This window comes from Vulpes vulpes, chromosome 15 (assembly GCF_048418805.1).
Source record: "Vulpes vulpes isolate BD-2025 chromosome 15, VulVul3, whole genome shotgun sequence".
Taxonomy (NCBI): domain Eukaryota; kingdom Metazoa; phylum Chordata; class Mammalia; order Carnivora; family Canidae; genus Vulpes; species Vulpes vulpes.
Window position 1 is genome coordinate 41,478,484 of NC_132794.1, and position 14,979 is coordinate 41,493,462.

The 14,979-nt window shown below is 42.3% G+C and overlaps 1 protein-coding gene across 1 annotated transcript; it reads left to right on the plus strand.

Moving 5' to 3' along the window:
- Window positions 1-5,049: 5,049 nt before the first annotated feature.
- LOC112919800 (transmembrane and coiled-coil domain-containing protein 5B-like) lies at window positions 5,050-11,797 on the plus strand. Its single transcript, XM_072738120.1, has 9 exons — window positions 5,050-5,189; window positions 5,521-5,638; window positions 5,956-6,006; window positions 6,515-6,583; window positions 8,439-8,498; window positions 9,059-9,123; window positions 9,712-9,787; window positions 10,030-10,073; window positions 11,608-11,797. The coding sequence occupies exons 1-9, from the start codon at window positions 5,050-5,052 to the stop codon at window positions 11,795-11,797; spliced, it is 813 nt and encodes a 270-aa protein (XP_072594221.1).
- The last annotated feature ends 3,182 nt before the right edge of the window (window positions 11,798-14,979 follow it).

The window sequence follows — 14,979 nt, forward strand, 5'->3', positions numbered from 1 at the left end:
TGTTGAAGCTTAGAGCTCCCAAGTGAGTCATCACAAGTGTAAGTGCTAGGTGTAAGGAGGGCCATAGGAAATCCAATTAGCTATTATGTTTAGACTTATTTTAAAAACAGAGGTGTCAAAAAACCTTTGTTGCCTTAATACACATGATATTATTCTTCCTATCTGCTAGGATAACATAAATGGAATTGTATTAAGAAAGAATTTCAGTATGTATTCACATGAGCGCTTCACATCCACAGGTTATATATTGTATGCAGATAAACCACGGAAAAAGAACACATGGTTCATACTCTTAAGAGTTTGTATTTAGGGGTGAGGAAGAAAAAAGTTTTTATCTATGGGAACTCACACTTTCAAAGTATCTTATATGCTATACGATGACCCAAATACACTTTACTAACTAGAAACCTAGAGTCTAAGTCTAAGGGATAGAATAACTTGTCCAAGACTTCACATCTGAGAAGTGGTGGAGCAGCTTATTCAATGTCAGTTTGGTCTGATTCTATAGCCAATGTTTTTACCCAATGACACCCAAACAACACTACCCCCCTCCCAGGTCTTTATCTATTTGCTATTATTTATACCTCTAACTAACTATGTCCATGTTTACATTTACCTATGTCTGTATCATATGGAACTATATATTTAATATAGAATAGTGGAAAACAAGTTAAAAATCAGAACCACATGAAAAATGAATAGGAAAATAGGACTAAGGGAAAGATACAGAGGCCACAGTGTCCAGCACAGTCACAAAAATTGGGGTTTTGTGGTGGTGGCTTGGCTTCCTAGTGTCAAAGCAAAGAGGAAAACATGATAATTTCCAAAGTATACATTGTCTACTTGGGGCAATAAGCTAAGAAGAGTTCATCGTGAAAGAGTTCATGGAAAGGGTGAATTTGTGCAGTGTCTTTAAGGAAAAGAGAGAGGCAGCTTGGCATAGAGAATACGTTCTTCATCAGTGATACTCAAGCAGAGGTAACTCCTGCTCTGGTACATTTGGCAGGAGCTTTCAGATTGCATCCCTGATAACCCCATGGGGGTCGTGGTCCTCTGCTGAGAATTCTGCTATGGTGCACTGTACTGCTAATGACAGTGTACTAATTGGGGTGAGAGCCTCTCAAGTGTAAGAAGGAAAGGGAGGATAATACCAGTTCTAGATAAAAGCAGTGGAAAGAGTCATTTGTTCATTCACTTATTCTAAAAACATTCAGCATAATGCTAGTGCAAAAGGTAATATAAGGGGCAGCCTGGGTGGCTCAGTGGTTTAGCACTGCCTTCAGCCCAGGGCCTGATCCTGGAGATCCAGGATCAAGTCCCACGTCGGGCTCCCTGCATGGAGCCTGCTTCTTCCTCTTTCTCCCTCTGCCTGTGTCTCTGCCTCTCTCTCTCTCTCTCTCTCTCTCTCTCTCTCTCTTTGTCTGTCTCTCATGAATAAATAAATAAAATCCTTAAGGGGAAAAAAAGAGTAATATAAGACAGAAGAGTGGAGCATGTACTATGTTTGAGAATGGATGAGAATTAAGTGCTTCTGTGTGCTACACGCTGTGTTAAGAGCTTTGCATATATAATTTCATTAAATCTCTACCATGACTTTGTGAAGTAAGAATAATGCTCATCTCATAGGTCAGAAGACCTGAGCTCAGAGAGATTAAGTAACTTTCCCAAGGTAACAAGTATGAAGTGCCAGGATGGAAGGACACTCAGATGCTATCTGTCCCTACCCAGCCTATTTCCACTCTCCATCTTCAAAGCCACCCCCTTCTTTAAAAATAATAAATAAATAAATTATTTATTTATTAATCACAAACGCGCACACACACACACACACACACAGAGGCAGAGACACAGGCAGAGGGAGCCTGATGTGGGACTCAATCCCGGGTCTCCAGGATCAGGCCCCGGGCTAAAGGCAGCGCTAAACCGCTGAGCCACCCAGGCCACCCCAAAAGCCACCCCCTTCTTGAACAACTCCAGGGGGCACCATGCCCATTGAATTCTGTGTAAATGGTGCAGAACTGGGGAAGGAAATCCAAATGGCTTCCATTAAAACACACTCTCTCAAGGGGTTAATAGCCCAATTGTGGAGTAAAAACCAATGTGTGCACATTCCAAAAAACAACATAAAATACCAAAAAAGGACAACAGAGGTTGGAGGGATTCATTCTCCTGGGATTGCAGGCATGTTATCTGGGAAGGTGTAGAAGCAGCAGTATTTGCACTGAGCTAAGAAGGATGGATATTTTGACAGATATTATTGTGTGGGAGAGATATTTTCTTGGAGAGACAGTGGCATGTTCCGTAAGACCTTTCCAGGGACTTGAGATTAGGACAATTCTGCTGGGAAAGGCTACATATATCCCTTGGGAGAGTGCATTGAATATAAGGGACAGCAATGGACAGATCTGAGCTCCAAGTACACACCTTCACTGGTATCTCTCCAGGTCTGTATACTGCCTCATCTTCTCAGAGAATCTAGAACTGCTTAGCAGAGGGCCACTGGCATATGAAGTCCCATCTAGTGCTCCAGTAACTTAAGGCCTCAGAATAGGAGGACTTTTGAAGAAGGCAGTAGAATCAGGTTTCTGGACCTACCACTCCTCTTTCCTTCTTCCTGTTGCACTTCTATATGCTCCATCTTTAAAACATCAGACCTTTCCTTCCCAGTGTCTTGACAATGCTGGTTCAAGTAAAATAAAGGAGCTTGTTTTGTAGCTCCAAGAATCCAACTTGGTGAAAGTGAGGGCTTGTTTGGCTCATAGATAAGACATCCCTGATTCCTCCTAGCCTGCTCTTAGACATTCCTACTTCATGGCTCTTGGATGCCTTCAAGAGAAATGCATAATTTGGATTTGGGTGCAGCAGCCTGCACACATATCACAAGTAGTCAAAGAAGGAAGAGAAACCAGAGTGATCTCAGCTGCCACCAGGCCTCAGTCTTTGGGGAAATAAAGAAATGGGTTCCACAGAGCTGACTGCCATTTCAGAAGGGATTTATGCTGTGTCAAGAAATGTGTTGTATAGGGATGTCTGGATGGCTCAGTGGTTGAGCTCTGCTTTCATCTCAGGGCATGATCCTGGGGTTCAGAGATCAAGTCCCACATCAAGCTCTCCTCAGGAAGCTTCTGCCTGTGTCTCTGCCTCTCTCTCTCTCTGTGTGTCTCTAATGAGTAAAAAAATAAAATCTTAAAAAAAAATGAGTTGTATAGATGTCATTGCTGTGTAGGAAGAGGTTTAAACTACCCTGAAGCTCTGAACTCTGCTCCCATGCTGCCTACAGGGGTGACGTGGAATTGTTGCCACCTCCTCACCTCTACCCACTATGACATGCTGCCCCACCCCACTGGAGAGGACAGGTTTGGTGATATGTGGAGAACTCAATCAGCAAGGAGATACCTTTTCTGGACGTTCTGACAATCAGTTGGAAATCTCAGTGGGAACTGAAGAAATCTCAGTTGGGAAGAGAAGGGTGAGTTCGAGGGCATCATCAAAGGCTGGCATGCCTTGTGTGTAAAAAGAGTAGGAAAAAGAGAAAAATGCAGGGGAGTAATGAAAAGGGAAGAAGGTGAGAGAAGGAATTAAAGAGAGAATTAAAGCCAAAAAGCTTCAGAGGAAAAAGAATAGAAAATGGAACATGAAAGGAGAGGGTCGTTTGGAACTCTAATTTTCTTGGGTTGGTTTCCATCCTGAACTTTATTTAGTATTGGGGCAGTGGTTAGGAGACACCATCTCTGGGAGTCCCTGCTGGTAGATGTATCCTGCTGCCCACCCTGTTGTTTTTTGCTGCTATTTCAGAATCAACTCAGCCTGTAACATCCAGGGCTTCTTAGAACTTGGATGGCAATAGACCTAGAAACCAGGCTGGTGGCTTTATGGCACCCTCTGGCTCTTCACAATTTTTTTCCCTAAGTTTCCCTGGAGATCTGGGTAAGAAGTAAACTCTGAGTGCATTTGCTAATAGACATCAGTTTGAGCACCCCTAGCGCTTTACCTGTGACCAGAAATATGCAGGCCAGGAAAGGGAAAGGTAGCCAAAATGTGAAAACAAAAAGATCTCTGAACTCCAGTGGGATTCACTCACACACACAATTTCAAGTTGAAACACAATCTGGGTTACTGGAATTTAGTAAAACATTGCAATTGGTCCTAAAAAGCAGGAGGGTTCAGGAGGCATGTGTTTCTTCTTGGCTCTGTCTTGCCTGGTCAATGTAGGGCAATGTTACTAGGTTAGACATTAGGGGCTACGTTTCCATAATAAATGTGTGTTGACATTTTAGGAGACCTACAATGGACATAGTTGGACCGGACCCACTGGATGATGCGTAAGTAATGAGGATGATAAAAAAGTTCAGTAGAGGAGCTGCTATGGGAAGGATGTGCCCCAATCCAGCAAGGAAGAGAACCTCCATTATGTAGAACATTATCTCCTCAGGCCCAGCAGCCTTCAAGGGGAGAAAAGACTGTAGTTTCAGATCTTTGGACCTCTTCATATTAATAATGGTGGGGTTTTTTCAGAAACCGCTAATGCCTCAAAAAGCAAGTCAATCTTATTTGGAGAAAAGATCCACTTCCACCCCTGCCCCCTACCTGGCCTGTGTGCCTACTTGACTGGGATAGAAAATATGCAGCATAAATTCCTCAGGAGACTGTAACAAAAGGGAATTGAAGAAATCCCTTCACCCTCACAGATCTTTAAATGCTTTAAAGGTATAACTTGGATTCTGCACGTTCCATATAAAAGTTTAAAAAATAAGTAAGTTGGAGCATAATTATTCATATGAAAAATATTCTTCTGCTTTGTAAAGTGTTTGTGTTTTAATGGGTTCCACTTTTAATATTTAAAATTAAAATGTGACTTGACTCCAGGAATTTATTCTATGCAAAACACTGTAGAAATCAATTTCTCATGGAAAATTACAACATAGGGCTACTTAGAGTAATAGCAGAAGATGGGAGGATGAATGAGATTACCAGGGGAAATCTTAGGGCTCCTCTGTTTTCCTGTCCTGAGTTTAGTAAGAAAGATGATTTTCCTATAGACAGGGGATGATGGAAATACCGAAATTAGAAGTCACCAAACAAAATCTTGACTACCTGAACTCAGACCTTGAAAAGGACCTGCAAAGACTGGATGATGCAAATCAAACTCTTCTCAGAAAAATTCAAGAGAAAGAAGAAGCTATTCAAAGGTCAGGCTTTGCAGCTGGAGAGGAAAGGGCTTCTCAACTGAATGGTCTTTAAAATAAAGAGAAGGTGGGAGGAAGGTTTCCTTTTTTTGTTGATAAATCTTGGTGTGTTTTTTTTTTTTTTAATCTTGGTGTGTTAAATACTGAAGCATGACCTGTGATGTCCCCAGAAGCTTTATGTATCGATTTTGCATTAAATTCCCACATTAGGCTGATGTTGTATTTGCCACTGTGTTTGAGAGTCGATCTGGCTCCCTGAGACCCTGGCTTTCTAAACTGGGTTCCTGGCAGCTTCCTTATGACCGATCCACATCTAGGTGTCTGTATTTTGCAGTCTGGAAGGAGAGATTGCCCTGTCACTAGGACGAGCCAATGAGAGGGAGGAGTTGAACCATATCACATCTGAGAAGGAGGAAATCTTGAGGAACCTGGAATCAGAGACAGCAAAGCTGGTAAGAAGGTGTCTAGAAAAGGACCATGCGATGCATTTGGCTTGCAGTCAGCTGCTGCTCTCTTCCTCAGGGGATTATCATCCATGATCATTGCTATGTCTGGAGAAATCAGAGGAGAAAGCTCTGAGAATGAAGCGTTTGGCATGGGGTTTCCTAGGCCTGGGCTCTCTTCCCAGGTCCTCTGTGTGGGGCCAGAGTGTACTCCCCACTCCTCTCCCCCCTCCATACATTATCCCCAGACCATATTTTAGAGACCCAGGGAGGGGGAAAGTACAAAAGCAGAGCAGTTTATCCCCTTTACCTCTTCCTTTCCACAGGAAAAAAGTAACAAGATTCTAAGCAGGAATGTGGTGGAGCTTCAGAAGAAGGTAAAGAGGGCCACCCTTGAAGGAGGTTCACTTCTTAGGAATCTTGACAGAATAGTATGAACCCCTGAACTCTCTAGTCAGAAAGACCCAAGAAGGAGCAACCGGCTAAATGTGTGTGCTCCCTATCCTCTGCTGCCTACTCAATCTCTTAGGACAAACTCTGATTAACACCCCGACTTGTTCCCTGGCATTACAGATTTGATAAGAGAACTAAGGGACTATAGGAGAAAAGACTTTTCCCTCCCTCCCCCCAACTGTTCTGCCCTCTTGTCTCTTCCCCCTCTTCCTCCTTGCTCCTTATATAGTTGTTTTCATGGCCTATGGGAACAAAAAAGGTCTAACCAGCCACCCTGGATTTAGGCGGCTCCCATAAGCAAGAAGGAGACACTCTATCTGGGATCTAGGTTAATTAATCATCATTCCATAGCCCTGAGACCCCAAAGTCTAGCCCAGCTTTTTATGTCTGTGTGGCCCCACTCAGTTCATGTTTTTGGGGGTGGTATTTCAGATTTCAAGGAGACGTAAGAATGATGGCCTTGATAAAGAAACCCTAAAGCAGATGTTGGCAGAACTGAAGGTGAGCAGAAAAGCAAACCTTGAGATTTTCTGGGGGATGTGTCAAGTCTAGGTCTGGGGAGGAACTGCTTTCAAAGGACTCTCCCAAGCTAGGTATGTCTGTGTGCTTATCAGAATGAGCCAGTGTCTTTTTCTTCATGGCCCATGTGACAGTCAGGACATGATCAGTCACATAACTGCAGAGGTAACTTCAATGCCATCAAAGTTGAGGGGATTGCTCCAGAGACCTCAACACCCATCAGTCACTAGAACACACGTGCTGAAGCACATGAGGGCCTGCCAAGAAGCTTAGGGTCTGAATGACACCCAATACAGATATTCAAGTAAGATGAGAATACTAACTTCCATAATTATACAGAGATATGTCAGTAATCTTATCTCATTTTCCAACCCATGCCTTGTGGGCCAAAAAAGTTTTGTTTTTTTAAAGATTTTATTTATTCATGTAAGACACAGAGAGAGAGGCAGAGACACCGGCAGAGGGAGAAGCAGGCTCCATGCAGGGAGCCTGATGCGGGACTCAATCCCGGGATTCCAGGATCATGCTCTGGGCCGAAGGCAGGCACTAAACCACTGAGCCACCCAGGGATTCCCCCCAAAAAGTTTATTTTTGAAATTTATTTTATTTTTTTTCTTCTATTAGAAGGTAAGCCCAATGAGGGCAAGAGTTTTTAATCTATGTTCACTCCTATTTCTCCAGTGCCTAAAAACAGTGCTTGGCATATAGTAGATACTCAATATTTGCTGAATGAATGCATGAATAAATGAATGAATGAACTAGATGCCCAACAGAGGACAGACAGATACCCTGTTGGGAACCTTTCTGCAGATTTACATGGTGAATGTGGCAGTTTGGCTGAGCCTACCATGCCAGAGCCCTATTATTCCTTTTTTTTTTTCTCTGAAAGGGAGGCATGAGATTTCTTTTTTGCTCTGTGATTCAGAGGGTGTGTGAGTACACCTTATGGAATATAAGAGGGAGAAAGAGGCCCATGAGCTTTGGTCAGTTGGGCTAGAGGAAGGAGGATGGTAAGGCCCAGAGACTGGGCAGTCAGATGACCAGGGCACAAAGGTCAGCTCTGCCACTGTGTGACTTTCAAAGTTAAGCACTTAACTTCTTGCCTTTGTCTTCTCATCTAACAAATAGAGCTAATGATAATACCCACCCCAGATTATTACAATGTGTCTTCAATCCCTCAATATAGGGTAGCTATTTGTATCATGTTTCTTTGCTGGTCTGGAGAGAGGGTGATCACTACCCATTTGCTTTCCACAAGACAATGCTATTCACCTTCGGCTGTCTTCCAGGTGAGACTACAAAAGTCAACAGAATCCTGCACAAAGCAAGAGAAGGAGCTGTTCAAGGTAGAGGCAGTTTCTCCTCATGGAAGGTCTGTCCAGGATATAAATGGCAGAGAACCCCAAAGGTCTTAGAAACAGGACAGCTTGGGGCACAGGATGGGGAGGAGCAAGAATCTGGTGGATGAATTTCTGATTCACATGCAGGTGAAGGGAAAGAAAACTTATATTAGAAATAGTGGTTTCACCATTTCTTAAACACCCTTTTATCTCTACTATTCAAAATACTATCATTGAATCCCAAGCCTAAGTGCACTGATACCTCTCCTGCTGTTTCCCCTGACAGGCATACGACAACCTGAGCCAAGAATTTTTGTTTTGCTCAAAATTATACCATGTCCATGAGTGATTAGATCACTGCTCTGTGATGTGCTTGTTTGCCTTTAAAGTAAGAAGTTGCTAGGTTATCAGTGAAATGTCCAATGCACCAGTTAGGGTCCCCAGGAGCAGCCTAGGCTTGGTTCTGATGAGATTTGTTAATTTTCTTTTCTTTCTAGATAGAGAGTGACTACCAATCTTTGCATCAGCTCTGTGAGGACCAGGCCCACTACATAAAGGTATGCTGCCTACGGGTGCAAGTCAGAGCAGAGGTGGAATTTCTCCAAAGCCAGGGGTTCTTTGGTTTCTCATTAGGCTAAAATCTGCCACTGGGCAAAATGCCTTTTGTACAACAGCAATAACAACAAAACAGACGTATGTTAAGGATTTACTTTGTGCCAGGCACTGGCACATACATTGTTTTTAAGCTCTCAACATACAGTATTTTTCTCCATTAATTTGTCCAATAAAACTATGGGGATGTTATTGTTATAATCAAGGACACTGGGGTTTGGGGGAGTTAGGTAATGTGCTCTGGGAACACAATTGTAAGCATCAGAGCTGGGATTTGAATACAAGCAGAATTCAAAGAAGGAACTCTTTTTTTTTTCTTTTCATATATATTCACCTAGTCCCAGTATCTCTCAATTTTTATTAGAACATTTCCCTACTCATGTGTGCACACTCATGCATGCACCATTTAGACTATTAGGGATAACTTTAGGAGAATCATCAATGACATTGAAATGAAATATGGGGAAATTCTTCATTCTAACAATTTTTTTTTTCCCATGGGAAGAAATACCAGGAAATTCTGAGGCAGATGGAAAAGGAAAAAGAGGTGCTGCTTCTTGAAAAAGAAGTGTAAGTTTGGAAAAATGATGTCCCCAATGGGACTGCAGTGATAGTTCCCGGGACATCTTGAAAGGGGACAAAGCTTCTCAGACCAGCTTTATTTTCTTAGACTTTAGGTCATAAAATTATTTTCCTATGCTTTACCCTAATTTTTTTATTATTATTTTACCTTTTACACTTAGATTTGCATTCATCTGGAATTTGTTTTTCTTCTATTGTGTGAGGTAGAGATCAAGATAATGATTTTTCTGTGTAGAGCCAATTGACCAAGCACCATTTATTTAAGAGAACATGCATTTTCAGTGGTGCCTTGTTTTATAAGTCAAGTGACTATATATTTGTAAGACTTTCTGCAGTTTCAGCCCAACATCAGGGTTATGTCAGGTTATTCTTCATTGATTGTCTTTTCCCTTAAGAATGGACCACACTTTGCTAGTTTCTCTGTATGTTGAGCCATTATAAGTTTTGAATGTTAAACACTGAGTGTTATCAAAAATTCAGGATATAAATCATAGATGTTGCATGGCTTAGAAAAGCACCTTTCATCAGCTCCTCAGATGAGTTATATATTTCTTGGATCTGATCTTTTTCACCCAGATTCAAAGCCCAGAACAACTCTTCCCAAATAGTGAAACCTGGTTCAATTCTGGTAGAGACCATCCAAAGCAACATGGTAAGTTTTCCTTGTCCCACGTTTGAGTTTTCTTTCATCCATCCCTCCCCTGGCTTTTCTCTTTCTGCTCCTTGCATTCCCCTCCCTTTTTTTTAATAAACCTAGAGTTAGGACATAATGAAGATCAGTGCCTTGTTCCATACCGTATGGCAGCTACCCCAGTGGCTCTTAGCCACCCTGCTACACTGTCTCTCTGTGACCGCATGGACAGGCACATCTGTGGCTTTTCTTGCTTCTCATAGGAGAAGACCATCATTAAGAAACAGAAGAGAATCTTTTGGTACAGGTAAGTGGTAGAATCTTGGCTTTTATCTAGTCTAGGCTACATTTGCTCTATAAAAGTGAGTGATTTGGTAAGGACATAAGGAATAAGGATAAATATACCCACCAACAAGAAACTATCAGGCAGCCCCAGATTTTTCCTTCTTTTTCCAGCATCAGAGTGAAGCAGAACTTGGTGGCTGGAAAAAATAGCTATTTGTTCAAGATGAAGGCTGCAGGTTGCATTTTACTTTGCATTTCCATTTTTATGGTTCTTGGTGTGCTCCTTTCTATTTTTCAGATCCTGAACCTGGTAATCTCTGCTATACTCTTTGTTGGAAAGACAGTTCAGGGTGCACTCATTCTTTCAGTTCTTTTACTATAGGCTGTAAATTTTTTAAAAATATTTTATTTATTTATTTGAGAAAAAGAAAGAGAAAAGCACAGAGGGGTAGAGGGGAAGGGGGGCAGAGGGAGAGGGAGAAGCAGGCTTCCTGCTGAGCAGGGAGCCTAACTTGGGGACTTGGGGCTCCATCCCAGGACCCTGGGATCATGACCTGAGCTGAAGACAGATGCTTAACCAACTAAGTCACCCAGGTGGCTGTAAAATTTTATTTTATTTTATTATTTTATTTTATTTTATTTTATTTTATTTTATTTTATTTTATTTTTTAAGATTTTATTTATTCATAGAGACAGAGAGAGAGAGGGGGGCAGAGACACAGGCAGAGGGAGAAGCAGACTCCATACAGGAAGCCTGACGTGGGACTCGATTTAGGGTCTCCAGGATCACACCCCAGGCTGCAGGTGGCGCTAAACCGATGCGCCACCAAGGCTGCCCAGCTGTAAAATTTTAGAAAACAAAAATCACCTGAACTCTGTGAAACAAGCAGACTAACTCTGAAATGCTCCATGTGGCCCTTTAATGAAGAGCTTCAATTTATGACATTTTAATATAGTTGAAGACTGAAGGCCTTAGACGAGATTTCAGTGTGAAATTTTCTTGGGGCGCACAAGAAAACACGCGCACACACACATGCACGCACATCTTTTATTGTTTAACTTGGTCTCTTTTGACACTTGATGTTTAGAAAAAACATATCCTAATGATTTTTGCCTGGACATTAATGTCAGAAATGTCCCAATCTTATTTCAAATTCTAGAATGGCTTCCTACAATAAACCCGAGGAAGGCTACTGGTCATGAGACTCATAGACTCATAGTCCTGAACATTTTCTGGCAACCTCCAAAAGGCCTGCCACATAAGTATTACCTGGAAAATCTCCTTTTGCACCTCCAACTTTTTCTATGGAGACATCTATTCTGCCAGAGGGCTTACATGTCAGGAAAGCCATATGCAGTTTCTAACCACTCCATGGATCTTTTTCTGTTATTCCCTATCCCCTCCCCTCATCCTTTGTGTCTTTATTCTCCATCAGTTTTGCCCTGAAGAAAGCAATTCAGTTATTTATGAGTGTGAGTGTCACCCCCAAAGCTGGGTCCTGGGCTGTTCTCTCTCCCCTAGGCTAACCAAGAATGTCTCTTTGCAGACATTTCAGGTGTCTTGTCTTCATGGTCATGATCTTCGTTAGGCTGCTGGGCTATATACTTTTCCACCTGCAGTACATAAATCCAGACCTTCTTGTGGATGCCCTACCCATGGCAATGAGCAGGGACACCTTGAAGAGGCTGAGGGAGGTCTTATTTCCCTTCCTCACTCTAGAGGTAGAAGAAGTTCTACCCCATTAGGCTAAAGTGACGTGAGGGGCTCCACGCTGTACCCAGTGGAGAAAGGGGGGACATGGCTATAGCCCTGAGTCCCGGATGGACCAAGAAGGAAGTGGGAGCCTTGACTTGGACATCTGACCTCTTCATTTCATTCTCTTCCCTTGCTTTTCCCTTTGGAGTGGCTCTCTTTTAAATAAAGAATATGTTTGACCAGAGTTCACTGTGTTGGTCTGTGAATTTGGTCTGTGAGTCCTGGGCCCTCATTAGACATTCCCAGTTTCCACCTGTTTTAAGAAAAGAAAACCTAAAAAAAAAAAAGAAGAAGAAAAGAAAAGAAAAGAAAACCTTCCCAATACTTCTACTCTCTGCTCCATACTGAAAACACAGTAGAGGGAAAAAAAATTATCTCTTCATTTGTAACATTCTCCACTTCCTCTGGGGTGGGCACAAAGGCTGTTCAACTGAGGAATCATGAGGTGGGTATAAGACTTGCTTTCATTAAATATTTTAACAACACATTGTCCTTCCTAAAGCTCCTTTATTTTTATATTTCACTATGTATTATGGGGGTGAGATGTCCTGAAAAGCTGACCTGTTGTTTTTTTCTCATGTACACTGATGGTTACTCATTCTCAACTGACAAGAAAATTACCCTAAAATTGAAATGACAAGTAAAATGTAGTGTGTAAAATCAGCAGGACACAATTTTGCACCGATCTATCATTCAAATCCTAATTCAAATGCCATCGCTCCCATATTGTCTCCTCCGATATCCTGCAGGACCTGAGACTGCTCTACTTGTCTTCTTGCAAATGCTCCTTGTACTTTTGGCGTCTCCTCCCTCCTGTACATTCCTCAGACTCTTGCTTTCTGATGACCTTCTGTCCTTTCAACACCATTCTTGACACAGATTTTAACAGGTTTTAACTGCATTTCATGGCAGAGACACACTGTATGTTTGCTTTGGCTGTAGACACAACCCTGTCCTACCTTTTCTTTGGGGGTTCAGGGAGGAGAGGGTTAAGGGTCTCAGGACTCCAAAAAAAAAAAAAATGAAAAACTGATCCACAGCACCCTCTCGTGGCAATATAAAAGCTCTTTCACTACAGCCGGCCTCCCCTAAAAGGGCAGGAGTGTGATCAGCCAGCTGAAGCAAAGGATGGATCAGGTGCCCTCTTGGGTGATTCCCTCTGTGAGCTCTAATAAGTACAATTAGTATTCATCAATTCAACATATGCTTATTGAGACTCTTTCTTGGACCGGGTAGTTACTGTTTCAGGCACTGGGATTATAGCAATGAACAAAACACACAAAACTCTCTGCCCACATTCTAGTGAATAGAGGTAAATAATGAATTATTAAAATAGAGAAATATCAGATGATATTAGATGCTATAAAAAGTTAGGTTGGGGAGAAGGAAGGGGATGAGGAGCGGCAGCTACAAGGCTCATTTGAGAAGGTAGTGTTATAGCCAAGACCTGAATGAGATGAGGAAGCCACATGGATGATGGAGAGCTTTGGGGGGTCAGGGAGGTGGTGGTGTAGCTGATGGGGAGATAGCAGGTACACGGCCTCGACATTGGAATGTGCCTGGTGCATGTGAAGTTCTGCTGATCCCATGATCATACACCTTTATGATGGTCCCCTCACTAAACTCTTCAGTGGAATCCTCCAAGTTGAATTCTGGTTCTGCCAGGATCTTGGCTGATACTGTTCACTGGCCAGAAGCATTCCTCAGGCTGAAGGGTTTCAGCATTGGAGTGATTCTAAGACTATAGGTATATGTGAAGAAAATGGCTGCAATTGGCCAAGAAACCTATATCCAGAGTATTACTTTTTGTGCCATCTCCAGACATGCAAACCTCAGAAGTTTATGGAACTTCCAGGTTCTCCTCTAGTGCCCAACCCTTCCCACAGACACATCTTAGGTAGACATGGGAGCAACCCAACATTGAAGACTGGCTAAGAAATAGGAGCTTAGGAAAATAAGGACATAGTAGCCCAATACTTGCAGTCAGCAATCCAGTGGGGACTTGGAACCTTGACGCTATCCTGGAAATCTACGTTGCAAAAGCACAAATGGTCTTTTCTGCCACCCAGAGAGTCTGCTTTTAAGCAGGACACTGACTCCAGAGGGGCCTGGATGGTATTTCCGAGTCTGAGAAGCAGAAGAGAGGTCACTGCTGCCATACATGAGCAGTGCTGAGCTGGACATCTGACTGCCAGCAACGGGAATCTTACCACCCCCCAAAAATCCATCCATTTCTGAAAGATTTGAACAAAATAATACAAAGCACTCAACACAGCAAAAGGCACATGGTGGGTATTCAACCAATATGAGTTTCTATTCCCTTATATGACATAAAAGTTTGCCTTTATCTAGTAATTAATCTTAGTTCTGTCTTATAAAGCCACACAGTAAAATAACGGCTTCTGTCATATTTAAGTCACTAAAACTGAACAGTCTTCTGTTCTCCAAATGAATATTTGTCAGTCCTTCAAGTTGTCATATGACATGGCTTCTAGAATTATATTATCTTCTTTACCTTTCCCTGGACACCTACTGAATTGAACAGGATACTGCAGATGAGTTCTGATTGACAAAGTACAGTAGTTCAAGTCTCCTTTATTCTTTTTTTTTAAATAAATTTATTTTTTATTGGTGTTCAATTTGTCAACATACAGAATAACACCCAGTGCTCATCCCGTCAAGTGCCCACCACAGTGCCCGCCACCCAGTCACTCCCACCTCCCGCCCACCTCCCCTTCCACCACCCCTAGTTCATTTCCCAGAGTTAAGTCTCCTTTATTCTGAACAATTAATGCTTCCCAAGAGTTCTTTAGCCACTTTGGCAGCTGTATCAAAGACATATACTTGGAGTCAACCACGATCCTTTTTTTTTAAAAAGACTGATTTATTTTGAGAGAGAGAGAGAGAGAGCATGGGGGTTAGGGGGAGACAGAAGGATAGAGAAAGAGCATCTTAAGTAGACTCTGATGAGCTTTGGGAACCTGACCTGGGGCTCCATCCCATGACCCAGAGATCATGACCTGAGCCAATACCAAGATTCAGTCGCTTGAAAAAAAAAAAACAAAGATTCAGTCGCCTGACCAAGGCGCCCTTCAGTCAAGATCCTTGACCTTTTGAACATGAATTATTTTTACTGTACATCTCCTCTGCTTTGTATTTGTGCAGATTAAAA